General features: G+C 42.8%; 1 protein-coding gene across 4 annotated transcripts in view; it reads left to right on the forward strand.

The window, feature by feature from the left end:
• The window catches only part of setd5 (SET domain containing 5), a 77,024-nt gene that overhangs the window by 30,735 nt on the left and 28,121 nt on the right, over positions 1-18,168 (forward strand). For 3 of the 4 annotated variants that reach the window (XM_060919478.1, XM_060919481.1, XM_060919479.1), the window contains exons 2-4: positions 12,174-12,434; positions 14,690-14,792; positions 16,817-17,088. In XM_060919478.1, the coding sequence (XP_060775461.1) occupies positions 12,364-12,434; positions 14,690-14,792; positions 16,817-17,088 (446 nt within the window). In that variant the 5' untranslated portion in view covers positions 12,174-12,363. The remainder of the gene's footprint in view (positions 1-12,173; positions 12,435-14,689; positions 14,793-16,816; positions 17,089-18,168) is intronic. The other variant, XM_060919480.1, reaches the window with a different exon arrangement.

An 18,168-nucleotide genomic window follows, 5' to 3' on the forward strand; every position in this document is an offset into this window, starting at 1 on the left:
TGAGCGAAGGCAGGTCACAGCATTGCCTCCAGTGCTAAATACGCTCAATCTGTTACCTCCTCTCACGCTATCACCCCTTGAAGAAGATACCGCCAGTGTTGCCAGATACTGCTGACGTTTTCCAGCCCAAAATATGTTCAAAACCGCCCAATCTGGCAACAGTGGATACCACTGCACTGAAGCTCTGCGCACTTGGCTTGCTTGCTTATTTAGGCGGAGTAATGAAACCTTACATGCTTCGGTTCGCCCCCTAATGGTTTGGCGGAGTACTGGTCAAAAAGTGCTTGATCAGATATGCAGCAGAGCTCGCATTTTAAATGGAAATAAATCGCGATTTTCATTTAATTTAATCGTGGCAGCCAAAATCGCGATATTTGATTAATTGTGCAGCCCTAATCATAGTCATTGAATATGGATTCACAGAAGAAGAAAAAAATAATACAAAACACAGATCTTTTATTAACAGATGTGATATTTTCTGTGAAATACCAATCATAAATTATTAAACATATAAATGCAGGTAAGATATTTTAATTATGAACTTGGGCAGTACAAACATTTTAATTGTTTGATGACTTAATTTTTTTTTTTTTATCCGTGATGCGTCATCCGTATGAAATTGGTAATCAGTCTGTAATATGCTGAAACGTTCGTGACCAGTCCGTAAATTATTAGCATCCCTGATGCATCCGTATTAAAATCTGTAATCACTCTGTATTTTATATCCTTTTTTTTTATTTATATTTCCATAATGCATATCCTATCTGTATTATATCGACCACCGGAGTATGTGCATGGGTCGTTTTGAAGTCCAAGCTGTACAGTATGACCCGGAATAATGTGCTACAAGTTGGAAAAAACTTCCATGACTATTCCTAAGTTGCATGTGTTTATTTCCCTGAGTGGCAGGACCAAGCGATGTTCTAGTCGGGATTATAGTTGTAGTGTGACTGCTCCAGACTGGAACTAAATTCAGATAGAGGGATGGTCAGAGTTATTGGTGTTGTGGGACCGGGCCCTTACACAGACATAAATCTGTTAGTACCAATTGTTCCAGCTCAGAGGCGGAACAACACAGAACCCTGTTCTGCACTTGGACGTTTTATACAGAACAAGAGGTGCAATAAAGGTGTAAGATTCCCATGTTGTATAAAAAGGGCTCAAGTAAAAAATGTAATCCTCAGAAGGGTAGGGATATGTGACCATAATTATGGCTGTCAAACGTTGCTCACCCGACCATACAGCCGAAAATATTTAAAAATCAGTAACTTTTTTTTATTGGCCAGTAATAAGTTGTCGCCTTCCCGTTCCTCCATCTTTTCAGCACACAGAACACTTTTTTTTTTTTTTTTGTGCGTCTCGAACTAAAGGAACCATTTCTAGTTGGTTCATTTGAAAACATCTTTTATTAATCATCTTTACTACTGTAAATCCAAGACTAGACCTGATGAGTACCTTAAAACACAAGTTGGGAGTGGTACTACTTGATGGTGTTTGGTAAACTGGTAGGTTAAAAGAGAATTGGGGATAATGTATTATTGGCTTCTTTGTATGGTTGTTTAGAGCTCGTAGCTCACTTCAAAGTGCTCGTCTGCTGTATCTACGGACTGTTGGCAACTGTATCTGTTAGCAACATGAACACCATTCGTGTGGGTGCGAAGATGTTTCCTGATTTGAAGTGAAAAATGTCCATCTACAGATGTGCAGACAGTTTGGTTGTGCTTAGATTGCTGTAACTGGCTATTGAATGACTAATCACTTCTGGAAGTTTCTGGGTTAAAAGTTTAAGAAAAGACGTCATATTGGATGGTTCTGGTGTTGTGGGTGTGGTTGTTTGTTTTTTTGTGAGATGGCTTATGCCTTGCATCACCTTTTAACTTTCTCGCTGTTCCTGTATTTAAAGCTATTGTTTGTTTGAATAGCCATGTATTGTAAAGAAGGGTATACATTCTCCAAACGTTGTAAAAATCATCACGTCAGAAACTGACGACTGGATAAGATTGGGAATTAGCATTTTTGTCCACCTGCCCCTGTGTCTGGTGAATTCAAAAATTTAAATAGAGGTGTGTAACTGCATGTAAAACAATAATACAGCATCATTCAAGCATGATTATTTGCGGAAATGGGCCATTTTATTTTAGAAGGTAAAAATTGCTGCTTTTCCACTACCAACGCAGCTGAGTTGGGCTGAGCCGTGCCGTGCTGAGTGGAGCCGAGTGGGGCTGTTGGAGTTGCATTTCGACTACAACTGCGCTGAACCGTGCTGGCTGGAAGTGGGTGGACACATTGGGTGGAGTTAGCGAAAGTGGGTGGACGTCATGTGATGTCGTTAGGCGGCGCAAACAGTGACATCAGTGAGCTTTTAAGCGGTAGTCTCACGACCCGGATAGTAAACAACAAACATGGAGGACATGGAGTCGTTAGTGTTGCTGGTCTTGGTGCTGTGGCTTGTTGTCCCCGACAACGCCAACAGATACTGGCAAGAGCGTATAGATGAGGCGAGGCGCATAAGGCTTCAGAAATTCTCGTAATTCGTAATTCTCCTTCTTCCGGGTTTACGGTGTTTACAGATCCCAGCGTGCTCGCGGGGCGTGTGTGGGCATGTGAGGACACTCCTCCTCACCAATCAGTGCACAGGGGAGTGTCTGCTCACGCCCCCAGCCTCACTCGGCTCGGTTTGGCTCGCTTCAGCCCCACTCCAAAACCGTGCGAGTTTTGGGTGCTAAGCAGGGCTGAAGCGAGCTGAGTCGTGCTGCTCTAAGGTAGTCGAAACGCGAGCCGTGTCGGGCTGAAGTGAGCTGAAAAAGGGTAGTGGAAAAGGGCCACATGTAAACTCTTAAGGAAAATACTGACTTGTATGCACATAGTGTGTCTATACATACAACTGTGAACTGATGGAGGTAAACCATCAACTAATGTGCTGTTGTGTTTGAGTGGAATACAGGTCAAATTATTTACAAATCATTCAGTTTTTATTTAAAGATACCGTCCCAACTTTTCAGATTTGAGGTTGGAGTTCTTGTGTGCGTGTAAAAATGCGACTTTTATTTACCCACCACCGTGGCTGGTAAGCTGAGTGAATTCGCCTACCACTACACAAAATCAGACATGTGGTGGTGCTTAATTTCCAATGCTGTTACTGGAGGACAGAATTTTGACTGGATGATGCAGGTTTGAGTCGAAGCCTTATTTTGATAGCTGAAAACGTGCAAGTGCTTCAGTCATGTATCGCCCCCTTCTGTATAAGAGAGTTATTGCATCTGAATGGAATTTAAAAAAAGTCAAATTTGGACACCTTCTAATTCAGTAGTTTTTTTTTTCTTGATTTTTATTCATTAAAATGATACTTCATATCTGAGTGATGATGGAACCTGTCTTCAGTATTCTATAATGTAGAGAATAACTCAATGCAGAAAAACCTATGAATGAGTAGGGTGGTGTGGGATTTTTTTTTTTAAATATATACATGTACACACGCACGTGTATGTGTATAGGGGTGATTGTGTACGTATATGCGCGCACACAGTGGTGTTTGAAAGTTTGTGAACCCTTTTTAGAATTTTCTATATTTCTGCGTAATTATATCATCAGATTTTCACACAAGTCTTGAAAGTAGATAAAGAGAACCCAGTTAAATGAGACGAAAAAATATTATACTTGGTAGGCCTATCACAATGACAAATTTCGTTGGACGATATATTGTCTCAGGAAATTATTGCAATAAATATTATTGTTGATGTCTTTTTCAAGACAATTTTATGCCACTAGTAAAATAATCATGCAATTACACCCTTTCAAAGAACAGTAAACTTTTTAATTAGTAATTCAGCTTATTCAATTCAACAGTGGAACGTAAAAAATATAAATAACCTAAAGAAATAAAACAACCAAACAAAACCACTCACAACAAAAACAATAAATAAAATACAATCTATGGCTCTTAATAATTGCACTTAAGTAAATATTAACTTGGCGCACAGGGTAATAAAGACATTCTTTTCTTCACAGGCAACGTTCTGCCAATCCAGTTTCTCAAAGATTTGTACCCAGATAAACAAAGTGCAAAGTAACAACGTATTGCCAGCTGTCATTTGGATAAAAGTAACAACAATTAGAGTGAGATAACGTGTAGGCAAGGGCGGAGGTTTGGTATTCACATTGGTGGGGACAAAAACCCAATGCCAACCCCCAGTGGTGCCAACTTCAGGTCAACATTAGAGGCTCACAATATTTTGCTCCGTTGTGTTCCACCAAAAGGGATCCATCATCTCTCCAAAGTCCAGACTTTTAAAATTTGAAGTTCAGAACTGTAGTAATTCATAAATAATAATAATACATTTGATGAATTGCAAATCCTGCATGTGATTAACTCATTCTACCAATTTGCAAATGTGTTTTCCAAGCGAATAACGCATGGACTGTCGGGAGGGTGTGTGTTCCTTTCCCTCATAAATGGCGTTCCATGAGGCTGGCAGGGGGAGGGGGCTCTCTTCTGTCTGATCTTTAACTAGTTTTAAAGGAACAGTCCACCGTACTTCCATAATGAAATATGCTCTTATCTGAATTGAGACGAGCTGCTCCGTACCTCTCCGAGCTTTGCGCGACCTCCCAGTCAGTCAGACGCAGTCAGACGCGCTGTCACTCCTGTTAGCAATGTAGCTAGGCTCAGCATGGCCAACGGTATTTTTTGGGGCTGTAGTTAGATGCGACCAAACTCTTCCGCGTTTTTCCTGTTTACATAGGTTTATATGACCAGTGATATGAAACAAGTTCAGTTACACAAATTGAAACGTAGCGATTTTCTATGCTATGGAAAGTCGGCACTATAATGACAGGCGTACTAACACCTTCTGCGCGCTTCGGCAGCGCATTGATCTAGTACGCCTGTCATTATAGTGCGGACTTTCCATAGCATAGAAAATCGCTACGTTTCAATTTGTGTAACTGAACTTGTTTCATATCACTGGTCATATAAACCTATGTAAACAGGAAAAACGCGGAAGAGTTTGGTCGCATCTAACTACAGCCCCAAAAAATACCGTTGGCCATGCTGAGCCTAGCTACATTGCTAACAGGAGTGACAGCACGTCTGACTGCGTCTGACTGACTGGGAGGTCGCGCAAAGCTCGGACAGGTACGGAGCAGCTCGTCTCAATTCAGATAAGAGCATATTTCATTATGGCAGTACGGTGGACTGTTCCTTTAAAATGCGAGTTTAAGCTGATGTGTGATTGATCTAACGCTAAAACAGGACGAAGGCTCAAGACCTTTTTTTTGACATGTTGAAAGGTGACAATTTTACTTGGCAACAGAATGTATCTGAATTCTGATTGGTTGTTGTATCTGAATTCTGATTGGTTGTTATAATATTGCCCTTTTATTGTCTTCTTGAGAGGAGGAGGTAGTGACAGGGTTCTACAGAGAAGTTTTCAGCCTACCGCTTTCAAATGAACCCCCTCGAAAACCAATCAGTTCAGCGCATGTGTGTACTCGGTATGTGACCGTTTTCAAAAGAGAGGCGGGAGTAACCAAAAACTTCTGATGAAGACGGAGGCTGTTATGCTTATTACGTGAAAATGTTTTATTTGATTGTTCGTGGCCCGACACCTTTTAATGTCCACGTCACCATCGGGTTGTTGTTGTTGTTGTTGTTTACATGTGTTATGTTACACGAACTCAGTCAGGGCTCTGCAGGTCTTAACTGAAGCACTTCAGATTCAGGGTTAGCAGGCTGCTGAAGTTTGCAGGCACTTCACAAGCAAGACTCGGTGTGCAATATTAGCCAACGTTGGCACAATCTGATATGATTTAATAATTTCTTTGTTACCTTAATGAACACCGGTTGTTGTCATAATCAAGTTGGATTATTTACATGCCACACAAACTTAGAAAACAGTCATATTCGTATGTTGTCATTTTTACACACTGAATACGAACTGTTAACGGATTAATTTTACGAGCTAATCGAACGTTACATTCCTCAAGGACCGTTTGCTAGCTAGCAGCCGGTCACTGCACTGCAACCGCACTTGCTAATTGACACGGTAGCCAAACTTGCTTGCTGTTTTCGCAACCACGCCCCCAGAGCGAATATTCATGAGCAAGTTATGCATGGTTTCACCCAGTGGAAACCTACAGTAACCATTTGTGTACCGCGCACGGAGTGTGACTTCCCTCCCTTTGATCAGAAATATTGGTAGGGACCCGTCCATACCCAATTCTACACCTGTGGTCTGTACAACGGAGCAAAATGTTGTCTTTTCCCCATTCAGTGGATACCCTGGCTGGATAACTGTTGCATGCTGGGAGGCCCCGCCTCTGACAGAGAACCGCGCGAGATGACAGAAAACAGCACTGTGTTTTATTCAGTCAATGGGTCAAGCTAATACTCTGGCGACTTCCCTATGTCGAGGTACAGCACATAAATGACAATCGTGGTAAAAAAAATTACCAAGCTCATTTTCATTTACGGTAAGATAAGTTGGTATATCGAATATTGTGACAGGCCTAATATTTGATAATTTATTTATTGAGGAAAATGATCCAATATTGGGTATCTGTGACTGGCAAAAGTATGTGAACCTCTAGGATTAGCAGTTAATTTGAAGGTGAAATTAGTCAGGTGTTTTCAATCAATGGGATGACAATTAGAAAGAAAGCAAGCACAACTTTATTCATCACACACTTGTGAAATTCCTCTCTGCATTTAACCCATCTGAAGCAGTGAACACACACGTGAGCAATAAGCGCACGCGCACATATCCAGAGCAGTGGGCAGCCATGCTAACAGCACCCAAGGTGCAGTTGGGAGTTAGGTGCCTCGCTCAAGGGCACCTCAGCCCAAGGGCACCTCAGCCCAAGGCCATCCAATATTAACCTAATCGCATGCCTTTGGACTGTGGGGGAAAACGGAGCACCTGGAGGAAACCCACGCAGACACGGGGAGAACATGCAAACTCCACACAGAAAGGCCCCTGCCAGCCGCTGGGCTCAAACCTAGAACCTTCTTGCTGTGAGGCAACCGTACTAACCACTACACCACTGTGCTGCCCACTACCATCCTTTTGGTTGTGAGTGGGCACCCTGTTTTATTTAAAGAACAGGGATCTATCAAATTCTGATCTTCACAACACGTTTGTGGAACTGTATCATGGCACGAACAAAGGAGATTTCTGAGGACCTCAGAAAAAGTGTTGTTGATGCTCATCAGGCTGGAAAAGGTTACAAAACCATCTCTAAAGAGTTTGGACTCCACCAATCCACAGTCAGACAGATTGTGTACAAATGGAGGAAATTCAAGACCATTGTTACCCTCCACAGGAGTGGTCGACCAACAAAGATCACTCCAAGAGGAAGGCGTGTAATAGTTGGCGAGGTCACAAAGGACCCCAGGGTAACTTCTAAGCAACTGAAGGCCTCTCTCACATTGGCTAATGTTAAATGTTCACGAGTCCACCATCAGGAGAACACTGAACAACAATGGTGTGCATGGCAGGGTTGCAAGGAGAAAGCCACTGCTCTCCAAAAAGAACATTGCTGCTCGTCTGCAGTTTGCTAAAGATCACACGGACAAGCCAGAAGGCTATTGGAAAAATGTTTTGTGGATGGATGAGACCAAAATAGAACCTTTTGGTTTGAATGAGAAGCGTTTTGTTTGGAGAAAGGAAAACACTGCATTCCAGCATAAGAACCTTATCCCATCTGTGAAACATGGTGGTGGTAGTATCATGGTTTGGGCCTGTTTTGCTGCATCTGGGCCAGGACGGTTTGCCATCATTGATGGAACAATGAATTCTGAATTATACCAGCGAATTCTAAAGGAAAGTGTCAGGACATCTGTCCATGAACTGAATCTCAAGAGAAGGTGGGTCATGCAGCAAGACAACGATCCTAAGCACATAAGTCATTCTACCAAAGAATGGTTAAAGAAGAATAAAGTTCATGTTTTGGAATGGCCAAGTCAAAGTTCTGACCTTAATCCAATCGAAATGTTGTGGAAGGACCTGAAGCGAGCAGTTCATGTGAGGAAACCCACCAACATCCCAGAGTTGAAGCTGTTCTGTACGGATGAATGGGCTAAAATTCCTCCAAGCCGGTGTGCAGGACTGATCAACAGTTACTGCAAACGTTTAGTTGCAGTTATTGCTGCACAAGGGGGTCACACCAGATACTGAAAGCAAAGGTTCACATACTTTTGCCACTCACAGATATGTAATTAGATCATTTTCTTCAATAAATAAATGACTAATTTTGTCTCATTTGTTTAACTGGGTTCTTTTTATCAACATTTAGGACTTTTGTGAAAATCTGACGGTTTTAGGTCATATTTATGCAGAAATATAGAAAATCTAAAGGGTTCACAAACTTTCAAGCACCTGTGCACGCGTGTGTGTGTGTGTGTGTGTGTGTGTGTGTGTGTAGTATACACACACCGTGCCTGAATAATTGCATCTGTGTGTTCTGGTATCACATTTGCAGCTTTAAATAAAACATTAAATTAATAGGTCAAGTGTGACTTTTACTGCTCGTGTAGCCGTTACCCTTTTTTATACCCCCACAAAGTAAGTTGTGGAGGGGGGTATATAGGACTCCCCCTGTCCGTCTGTGCATGTGTCTTGTAAGCGCAACTTTCTAAACAGTTTGATAGATTTTGATGAAACTTGACAGTTACAGTATACCATCTGAAGATGTGCATGAAGAGAAATAATCCCGAACCAAGGTCTTAAAGTGCCGTTCCACCATTGGATGTATTCTTTGGCATAAAATACAATATATTTTATGACAACATGACTAGACAGAGAAATCTTTTAGCTTCAAAATGATATATCAAACATAATTTTTTGACAACGACAAGTATATTAATTTTGCGACCAAAGTCATCTACCCTTTTAATTTCCGCGCGGTAGTGAAACGTGATATCATCGGCAGGTTCCCCTTCTTGTGTACCACGTCACGTGTGACGTGGCACAGATTATCAGCAATGGCGGATAGAACGCGATTTCCACTTGTCGATTGCTGTGCCGATATTCACCATCGACCGTCTCCTTTGGGCATCACTTGCTATTTTCCTTCGCTTCTTTTCTGAAGCTGACAATCGCGTTCTATCCGCCGTTGCTGATAATCTGTGCCACGTCACACGTGACGTGGTACACAAGAAGGGGAACTTGCCGATGACATCGCGTTTCACTACCGCGCGGAAATTAAAAGGGTAGGTGACTTTGGTCGCGAAATTAATATACTTGTCGTTGTCAAAAAATTATGTTTGATATATCATTTTGAAGCTAAAAGATTTCTCTGTCTAGTCATGTCATAAAATATATTGTATTTTATGCCAAAAAAATACATCCAATGGTGGAATGGCACTTTAAAGATGCTTCTTTTTCTTACGTGTGTCGTTATCTGGCGATGTGGCTGGTGTTCCACTCCATGAAATTGTACCAAATGGATTTCGACCCCATAGATTATTGAGATGAATGACTTTATAGGAATTTGATTCATGGTGTTGCAGGAGAACCTTTTTTTTTTTTTTATTTTGTGTAAAAGTTCATACACAGTCCCAGTTGACTGTTTTGTTGTGAATGGGGGGTATTCTGTCGTGAGTTTATTCACAGTTCTAGTTTCACATCTGAATGCCCCCCCCCCCTTTTTTAATAAAGTCAGAGACCAGAATGGTGGATGTGATCTATATAGACCAGCATAAATTTTAAAATTTATTTATTTATCCCCCCCCCCCCCCCCCCCCCCCCCCAACCATCATCTCCCGTATTCACTGTCTGTCTCATGGCAGTTATTTAGTATTCCCCTTATTTCTGGGTTGTCACTATATGTCCGGCTCCTCCTCAGACCTGTAATTAACATTGTGTTTCGGGTGATCTAGTCACAAATGGACAGTGTTAAGTGTAGCTGCGACCAGCGTCAAATGTGTCTTGTGATCCAATTACTCAAACTGCTGTCCTCGATCACCGATGACAGGGGTTAGGTTTTCAAGTGTCTGTGTCTGACAAGCAAGGTAAAAACATTTTTTCACATGGAGTGCTCTTACTTATGACTTAAGGAATGCTGTCGTACAAATAGGAAAGTATTTAAGAAGAAGCTTTTGTCACATGCACACTTGAGCACATAGTGAAATTCATCCTCTGCATTTAACCCATCTGAAGCAGTGAACGCGCGCGCAGACACTCAGAGCAGTGGGCAGCTATACTACAGCGCCCGGGGAGCAGTTGCGGGTTGGGTGCCTTGCTCAAGGGCGCTTCAGCTCAAGGTCGCCCCATGTTAACCTAACCTGCATGGGGGGGGGGAACAGAGCACCCGGAGGAAACCCATGCAGATACGGGGAGAACATGCAAACTCCACACAGAAAAGCCCCCGTCAGCCACTGGGCTCGAACCCAGAACCTTCTTACTGTGAGGCGACCGTGCTAACCACTACACCACCATGCCTTTAATGTAAAGCTTTAATGTAATGAAGCTTCTAGTCCACAAAATCAACCAAATTTGATAAAAATAGTTGACAAAATTGTGATTAAATGGCCTATACGCCATGTGCTGTGATGCATGCTACATCAGTTTGCTACAACAAATTTGATTGAAAATGCCAGAGAACAGAGGAAGAACAAATTTCTCCTAAAGAGGTTGAACCCTGCATATTAAACTCCATTGCTGGGCTCAAAACTTGTTTTGAATTAAGGACTTGGCTCGTCGCCGTCGTTCATTCTTTGATCATCGTTAATTATTCGTTTGGGACCAACATGACTAACAGTGGATGCGCAATGTTCTGGGCAAAATCATGTTTACAAACCACCAGCTTATTTTGGAACCGGCATTTGTCTTACTGGCTTGTTGAACAGTATCGACCACTTATGGTCGTGTTTGTCCATCTTTTCTGCTGCTTCCAGAAAATATTATTGTGATACTTTACCAGAAAGGCAGTAGTTTGTATAATGGTAATGGATTGAACATGGTCTCAAATTAATGATTATTCTACGAAATAACTGTTTTCTCACTTTGAGACAACTAATACTATGAAGTCAAACTCAAGCTCATCTTCATTATCTGTAGCCGCTTTATCCTGTTCCACAGGGTTGCAGGCAAGCTGGAGCCTATCCCAGCTGACTACGGGCGAAAGGCGGGGTACACCCTGGACAAGTCGCCAGGTCATCACAGGGCTGACACATAGACACAGACAACCATTCACACTCACATTCACACCTACGGTCAATTTAGTCACCAGTTAACCTAACCTGCATGTCTTTGGACTGTGGGGGAAACTGGAGCACCCGGAGGAAACCCACGCGGACACGGGGAGAACATGCAAACTCCGCACAGAAAGGCCCTCGCCGGGCACGGGGCTCGAACCCGGACCTTCTTGCTGTGAGGCGACAGCGCTAACCACTACACCACCGTGCCGCCCAAACCCAAGCTTTAAGTCTTATTCATCTTTTCCAAAATTGATTTATTACCTTGCACTAATGGCACACACGTGGCTCAGAATGTACTTTATGCAGCTCTAGAAAGTAGTGTTACCACCAGTAGTGAAGCTGTGTCTGTGAGCTTGGTAGTTGGGTAAACTAAATTTTTTGTTTTGTTTTTTTTTGGACCCCTGTTGATGAAAACGCAACATCGTTTTGTTTCCTTAACCTAAAAAAAATGTCTTGTTTTGTGTATGTGCTGTGTGTCAAGTGGCTATTGTGCTTTCAGTTCACACGGAAGGTGCTGGGAGTCGAGCGCAAAGAGAGCCGCAGTGATGAAACGGACACTGAAATCAAAGTCAGCCGCAAAGCAAGAAAAATTAAGATCAGAATTTCAGACACAGATCATGGCAGTGAAATGCAGATACGATCCTTTCTCACTGATCAAGACCATTGGTCTGTTGGTCACACTGAATTTAAAAAAAAAAAAGTGTGCGGAATTAGAAAGAAAATGTACGAATGTAGAAATTGTGACTGAGTATTATTTTGGTCGTTTAATTTGTCTGAATGTTCACGTGCCATGACAGGTTTCCTGATTAAATGCTGATGAAACAATTATCTAAATAACCATTAGTTTACAGCCCTAATCTAACTTGGGGGGGGGGATTCTGAAGGCAACATGTTACTTGCTGTGTGGAATTTTATATACTGTATGATGGAGATCCTTGGGGACAAGAATTGTAAATCCGACTATTACTCTTTGTAGGTCTCCTGATGTGTGTCGGGTGGTGTGAGCAGCATTGCGGCACCCCACCTCAGGAGTGGACTGTCTCTGCCATCCGGATTTCGTGATTCCCTCTTCCCTCCCCCCTCCTCTCCTTTCCCCCTGTCCCTCCATCCCTATTCCCCCTCCCTCCCCCCTTTCCCCCCTCCCTTGCGGCGCTGTGCTTGAAGTCATGAGCATAGCAATCGCACTGGGAGTCACCACACCTGAGACACCTTACACAGACATGGCCGCCGGATCAGAGTGAGTACCGCGAACTGTTTTGACAGTCTCTCTTGCACTGTAACAAACTTCTGTTCTCCCCAGTTCTAATTATGCTCCCATGTAATGGACAAATTTATTGCGAATATTTCTTTCAGTCTAATCAAGATCACTGTTGTGTGGGGTGTGCATTCTGCTTAATTTTAATATCCATGTTTTTGTATACATCACAAATTCTTTGTCACTTGATTGACATCGCATGCATTATTCTCTGGGCGTATTGTTGAAATGCATTGGCAAAGTGAAGCATGTGTGAGTGTGGTGTTACAGGGTTCTAACTAGACCAAAATATCAGCGTGGTGGCACCAGTCGTAACGGCAAGGGTTTGTGCTTTAGGCCCCTGAAAGCTCATGGGTTCTATGTGCTTGGCAGTGCATTCTAGTGCATTTCTTGGCACTTGGAGGCCTCCCTGAAAGTCCCTTTTTTTGGGGGGGGTGCGCCCCCCCCCCCCCCCCCCCCCCCCAAAAAGTTGCTGTGATTGTTTTTGATTGAAGATTTATTATAATTCATATTCAACTGTTTGTGACATTTATGCAATAAGAATAAAACGACCAGTTGACGTTCAAGTGTCCAGTTTTATTTTCAGCTTCAGCCATTCAAATTACAGCACACGATTATCCAGATCTAACTCGTATCATACCCTTCCTCTACTGACTGCTACTCTGACGGTTTCAATGCACCGTGTTGCGTCATAAAAAAAAAAAAAATTGCCAAGGACCTGTACGTGTTATGTGCATGGCGTGTAAGTGCCTCTTAACACGGATGGTACTTTACTGCGAACACAACACGAACGAGGTAAACCAGACTAGCATGATCAGTGACTATCTCCACACGGAACTATTCGAGCAGTTGCACTGGGGCATGGACGGGCCATGGGTCCACAAAGCGGGCACAGAAGCACTGCCACACAGAGAGCTGGACAACCCTGATGCTAAAAGAGCAACGAGCTCACTGCAGTCCACAGCGAGGAGCACAGGCATCACCTACAGCAGACCAAGGCCTGAAGGAAACCAACGCTCAAAGCTGGGTCCGGAGCTACGCCGCAACTGGCGGACAAAACACCCAAACAAAGAGCAAACATCAAACCATACAAAAATAAAGGGGGGGGGGGAGTGCTTCAATGAGAAGCAGCAGCCAAAATGTGCACAGCGTTATCTCAACCGGAAACGGGGGACGGACGATCTAGTAGAAGACTTGGAAGGAGAAACCTTTATTTGTCACATGCACAATGAAATTCATCGTCTGCATTTAACCCATCTAAAGCAGTGAACACATGCGCACACACCCAGAGCAGTGGGCAGCCATACTACAGCACCCGGGGAGCAGTCAGGGGTTTGGTACCTCGCTCAATGGCACTTCAGCCCAAGGCCGCCCCACGTTAACACCTAACTGTATGTCTTTGGACTGTGGGGGAAACCGGAGCACCCGAAGGAAACCCACACAGACACGGGGAGAACATGCAAACTCCGCACAGAAAGGCCCTCGCCGGCCACTAGGCTCGAACCCAGAACCTTCTTGCTGTGAGGCGACAGTGCTAACCACTCACCGCCGTGCCGCCCAAGACTTCTTGGAGTCATGCAGTGTTGTTTTATTTTTTTTTTTTAAGATTTTTTTTGGGCTTTTTTTCACCTTTATTATTGGATAGGACAGTGTAGAGACAGGAAATGAGCGGGAGAGAGAGACGGGGAGGGATCGGGAAATGACCTCGGGCTGGAATCGAACCCGGGTCCCCGGATTTATGGTATGGCGCCTTATCCACCTGAGCCACAACGCCCCCGGAGTTATGCAGTGTTAATGAAAACTTTTGTGGACTTGCGCGCGCTCATAAAGCATATGCAGCCACTATTTATCATAATTTGTGGGTAATCGTACAACCTTATAGCGGTCACTATTCTGCTTATGTCTGAACACACAGGTTTGTTTGTAAATAAGCAAATTGTAGGTATACTTGACAATTAACAATCTGGGCTTCTTTTATATAATACCTGCCCTGTTATATAAAGTACCCATATCTTATTTTGTTGTATATGGTAATGCAGAAAGTGCAAATTCTTCCTGTTTGAAACACAGTGGGAGGCTTCTTGTGTGTTGTCTTAAAGTGCTATTGCCATCTAGTGGTCAGCTCGGCAAAGGTTTCGTAATTTGAATGATGAACACTGTTGTATCGTTCTCTGGGAACTTTGTATTTACAATTACATCGATCTCTGTGATGTTTAATATTGTACTGTTTCTCTCAGTCCTGAGTCAGTGGAAGCGAGCCCTGCAGTGAATGAGAAGACATACTCAAACCACAGCTGTGGGAGCGCACAGAATCATGGATACCGGGGCCTTCCATATGCTGTGAGTATTGCTTCACTTGCATGGCATGAGTATTAGTCATAGTATAGCAGTAAGCAGATGTGTAGTGAATGTAATCCAGAATAACTAGTGTGCTGTGCTTTAGCTTGTGTTTTCATTCTAATCATAATTTTGTTGTGAGCTGCTGGTAACTGAAGTTCTATTACAACCCCGATTCCAAAAAAGTTGGGACAAAGTACAAATTTGTAAATAAAAACGGAATGCAATGATGTGGACGTTTCAAAATTCCATATTTTATTCAGAATAGAACATAGATGACATATCAAATGTTTAAACTGAGAAAATGTATCATTTAAAGAGAAAAATTAGGTGATTTTAAATTTCATGACATCAACACATCTCAAAAAAGTTGGGACAAGGCCATGTTTACCACTGTGAGACATCCCCTTTTCTCTTTACAACAGTCTGTAAACGTCTGGGGACTGAGGAGACAAGTTGCTCAAGTTTAGGGATAGGAATGTTAACCCATTCTTGTCTAATGTAGGATTCTAGTTGCTCAACTGTCTTGGGTCTTTTTTGTCGTATCTTCCGTTTTATGATGCACCAAATGTTTTCTATGGGTGAAAGCTCTGGACTGCAGGCTGGCCAGTTCAGTACCCGGACCCTTCTTCTACGCAGCCATGATGCTGTAATTGATGCAGTATGTGGTTTGGCATTGTCATGTTGGAAAATGCAAGGTCTTCCCTGAAAGAGACGTCGTCTGGATGGGAGCATATGTTGCTCTAGAACCTGGATATACCTTTCAGCATTGATGGTGTCTTTCCAGATGCGTAAGCTGCCCATGCCACACGCACTAATGCAACCCCATACCATCAGAGATGCAGGTTTCTGAACTGAGCGCTGATAACAACTTGGGTCGTCCTTCTCCTCTTTAGTCCGAATGACAGGGCGTCCCTGATTTCCATAAAGAACTTCAAATTTTGATTTGTCTGACCACAGAACAGTTTTCCACTTTGCCACAGTCCATTTTAAATGAGCCTTGGCCCAGAGAAGACGTCTGCGCTTCTGGATCATGTTTAGATATGGCTTCTTCTTTGAACTATAGAGTTTTAGCTGGCAACAGCGGATGGCACGGTGAATTGTGTTCACAGATAATGTTCTCTGGAAATATTCCTGAGCCCATTTTGTGATTTCCAATACAGAAGCATGCCTGTATGTGATGCAGTGCCGTCTAAGGGCCCGAAGATCACGGGCACCCAGTATGGTTTTCCGGCCTTGACCCTTACGCACAGAGATTCTTCCAGATTCTCTGAATCTTTTGATGATATTATGCACTGTAGATGATGATATGTTCAAACTCTTTGCAATTTTACACTGTTGAACTCCTTTCTGATATTGCTCCACTATTTGTCGGTGCAGAATTAGGGGGATTGGTGATCCTCTTCCCATCTTTACTTCTGAGAGCCGCTGCCACTCCAAGATGCTCTTTTTATACCCAGTCATGTTAATGACCTATTGCCAATTGACCTAATGAGTTGCAATTTGGTCCTCCAGCTGTTCCTTTTTTGTACCTTTAACTTTTCCAGCCTCTTATTGCCCCTGTCCCAACTTTTTTGAGATGTGTTGCTGTCATGAAATTTCAAATGAGCCAATATTTGGCATGAAATTTCAAAATGTCTCACTTTCGACATTTGATATGTTGTCTATGTTCTATTGTGAATACAATATCAGTTTTTGAGATTTGTAAATTATTGCATTCTGTTTTTATTTACAATTTGTACTTTGTCCCAACTTTTTTGGAATCGGGGTTGTATGAAAGAAGTGCACAAATTATAATGCTATATGCCCATTTTATTCATTTTAAAACTTGGCCTACTGCAGTTTTTTTTTTTTTCCTTCCCCCAGCCATTCTTGTATACCATACTGAAACTACTAAGTCCTGCATGATTTTTGAATGCCACGTTTTATTTTTCATTCCCACCTTCTTGCTTTCCCTCCTTCCTTCTTCTGTGTCTTGTCCTCTGTCGTCTTCTTTCTCTCTGATACCTGAACACCATTGTTTGAAGATGCAACAGTCTTCCATTGTGTGTTGTCAGGATCATAACTATGGAGCGCCACCCCCTCCTACCCCTCCTGCCTCCCCACTCTCCCAGACCATCATTCCCCGCTTGGAGCTCAACGGCGCCCTCAGCCGTCCCCGACCCCGTTTCCACAACAACGACCCTGACAACTCGGCCGACAGCGACAGCTCATCAGAGGAGGAGGGTGCTGTGCCGTCAGGCTGGTGTCAGTGCCGCCTGACGTCAGATCGCTACCTCATAAAATGCGAGAGCTGCAGGTAGGACAGCTCAGTGTTTAAGGTTCTCTGTATATATGGTCAGTGGTGGTGGTGTTTATTTTTTTTTAATTCAATATGTGTGGCAACCTGAGAACCCTTCACATGGTGAAATATTTACATTTTCTGCAATATGTTGGTCTGAACCCGAGAGTGTTTCCAAAAATATCTCAAAGATCATAAGTTATAGCACTAGTTTGTTTGCTATTAAAACTGATAAAACGTCTTGAAACGGACTGAATGCTTTTTTTTATTTTTATTTTAGCTGCATCAAATAAACAATTTTTGTGAGGCCAGCTATTTACTGATCTAATGTGAGCTCTGCAGAAGCATAAGGGAAGATGAGAGGCCATTTTGATAACTTCATTAAAAAAAATAAATTTTCTTAAAGCAAGACGGCTTTTTGATTTCATAAAATTGGTGAAATTTAGTTCTCTCTGAAATTTGGTCATTGTGATGTATGTTTATTTCTGTAATATCTCTCAAAAAATCAGGCCATTCTGTGGCTGGCAAGTTATTTAATTTGAGGGGATTCCCGAGCAAATAATCTCATCTCATCTCATTATCTGTAGCCGCTTTATCCTGTTCTACAGGGTCGCAGGCAAGCTGGAGCCTATCCCAGCTGACTACGGGCGAAAGGCGGGGTACACCCTGGACAAGTCGCCAGGTCATCACAGGGCAGACACAGACAACCATTCACATTCACACCTACGGTCAATTTAGACTACGTTCACACTGCAAGGCTTAATGCTCAATTCCGATTTTTTTGTGAAATCCGATTTTTTTGTGAGGTTGTTCACATTAACAAATATATGCGACTTGTATGTGATCCTCAGTATGAACGAAAAGCGACCTAAAAGTGTTCCGCATGCGCATTGCAGGATACGACGACGTCACACGCAGTGAGCATGGCCAGTGTTTACGGAAGTAACCTAAAGTTTCCTGTGTATAACAGTAGCCAGCATGGAGTACCTGGCGATGATGCAGTTGTTGTTGCGACGGAGCCAGAACATGCACAATAGCCTGATGTTAAGGAGGAGGTTGAGAAGGAAGAGGGCAAGGGTTTTGGCTCAGGCGTTCTGC

Source organism: Neoarius graeffei, chromosome 4 (genome assembly GCF_027579695.1).
Source record: "Neoarius graeffei isolate fNeoGra1 chromosome 4, fNeoGra1.pri, whole genome shotgun sequence".
Lineage (NCBI taxonomy): Eukaryota > Metazoa > Chordata > Actinopteri > Siluriformes > Ariidae > Neoarius > Neoarius graeffei.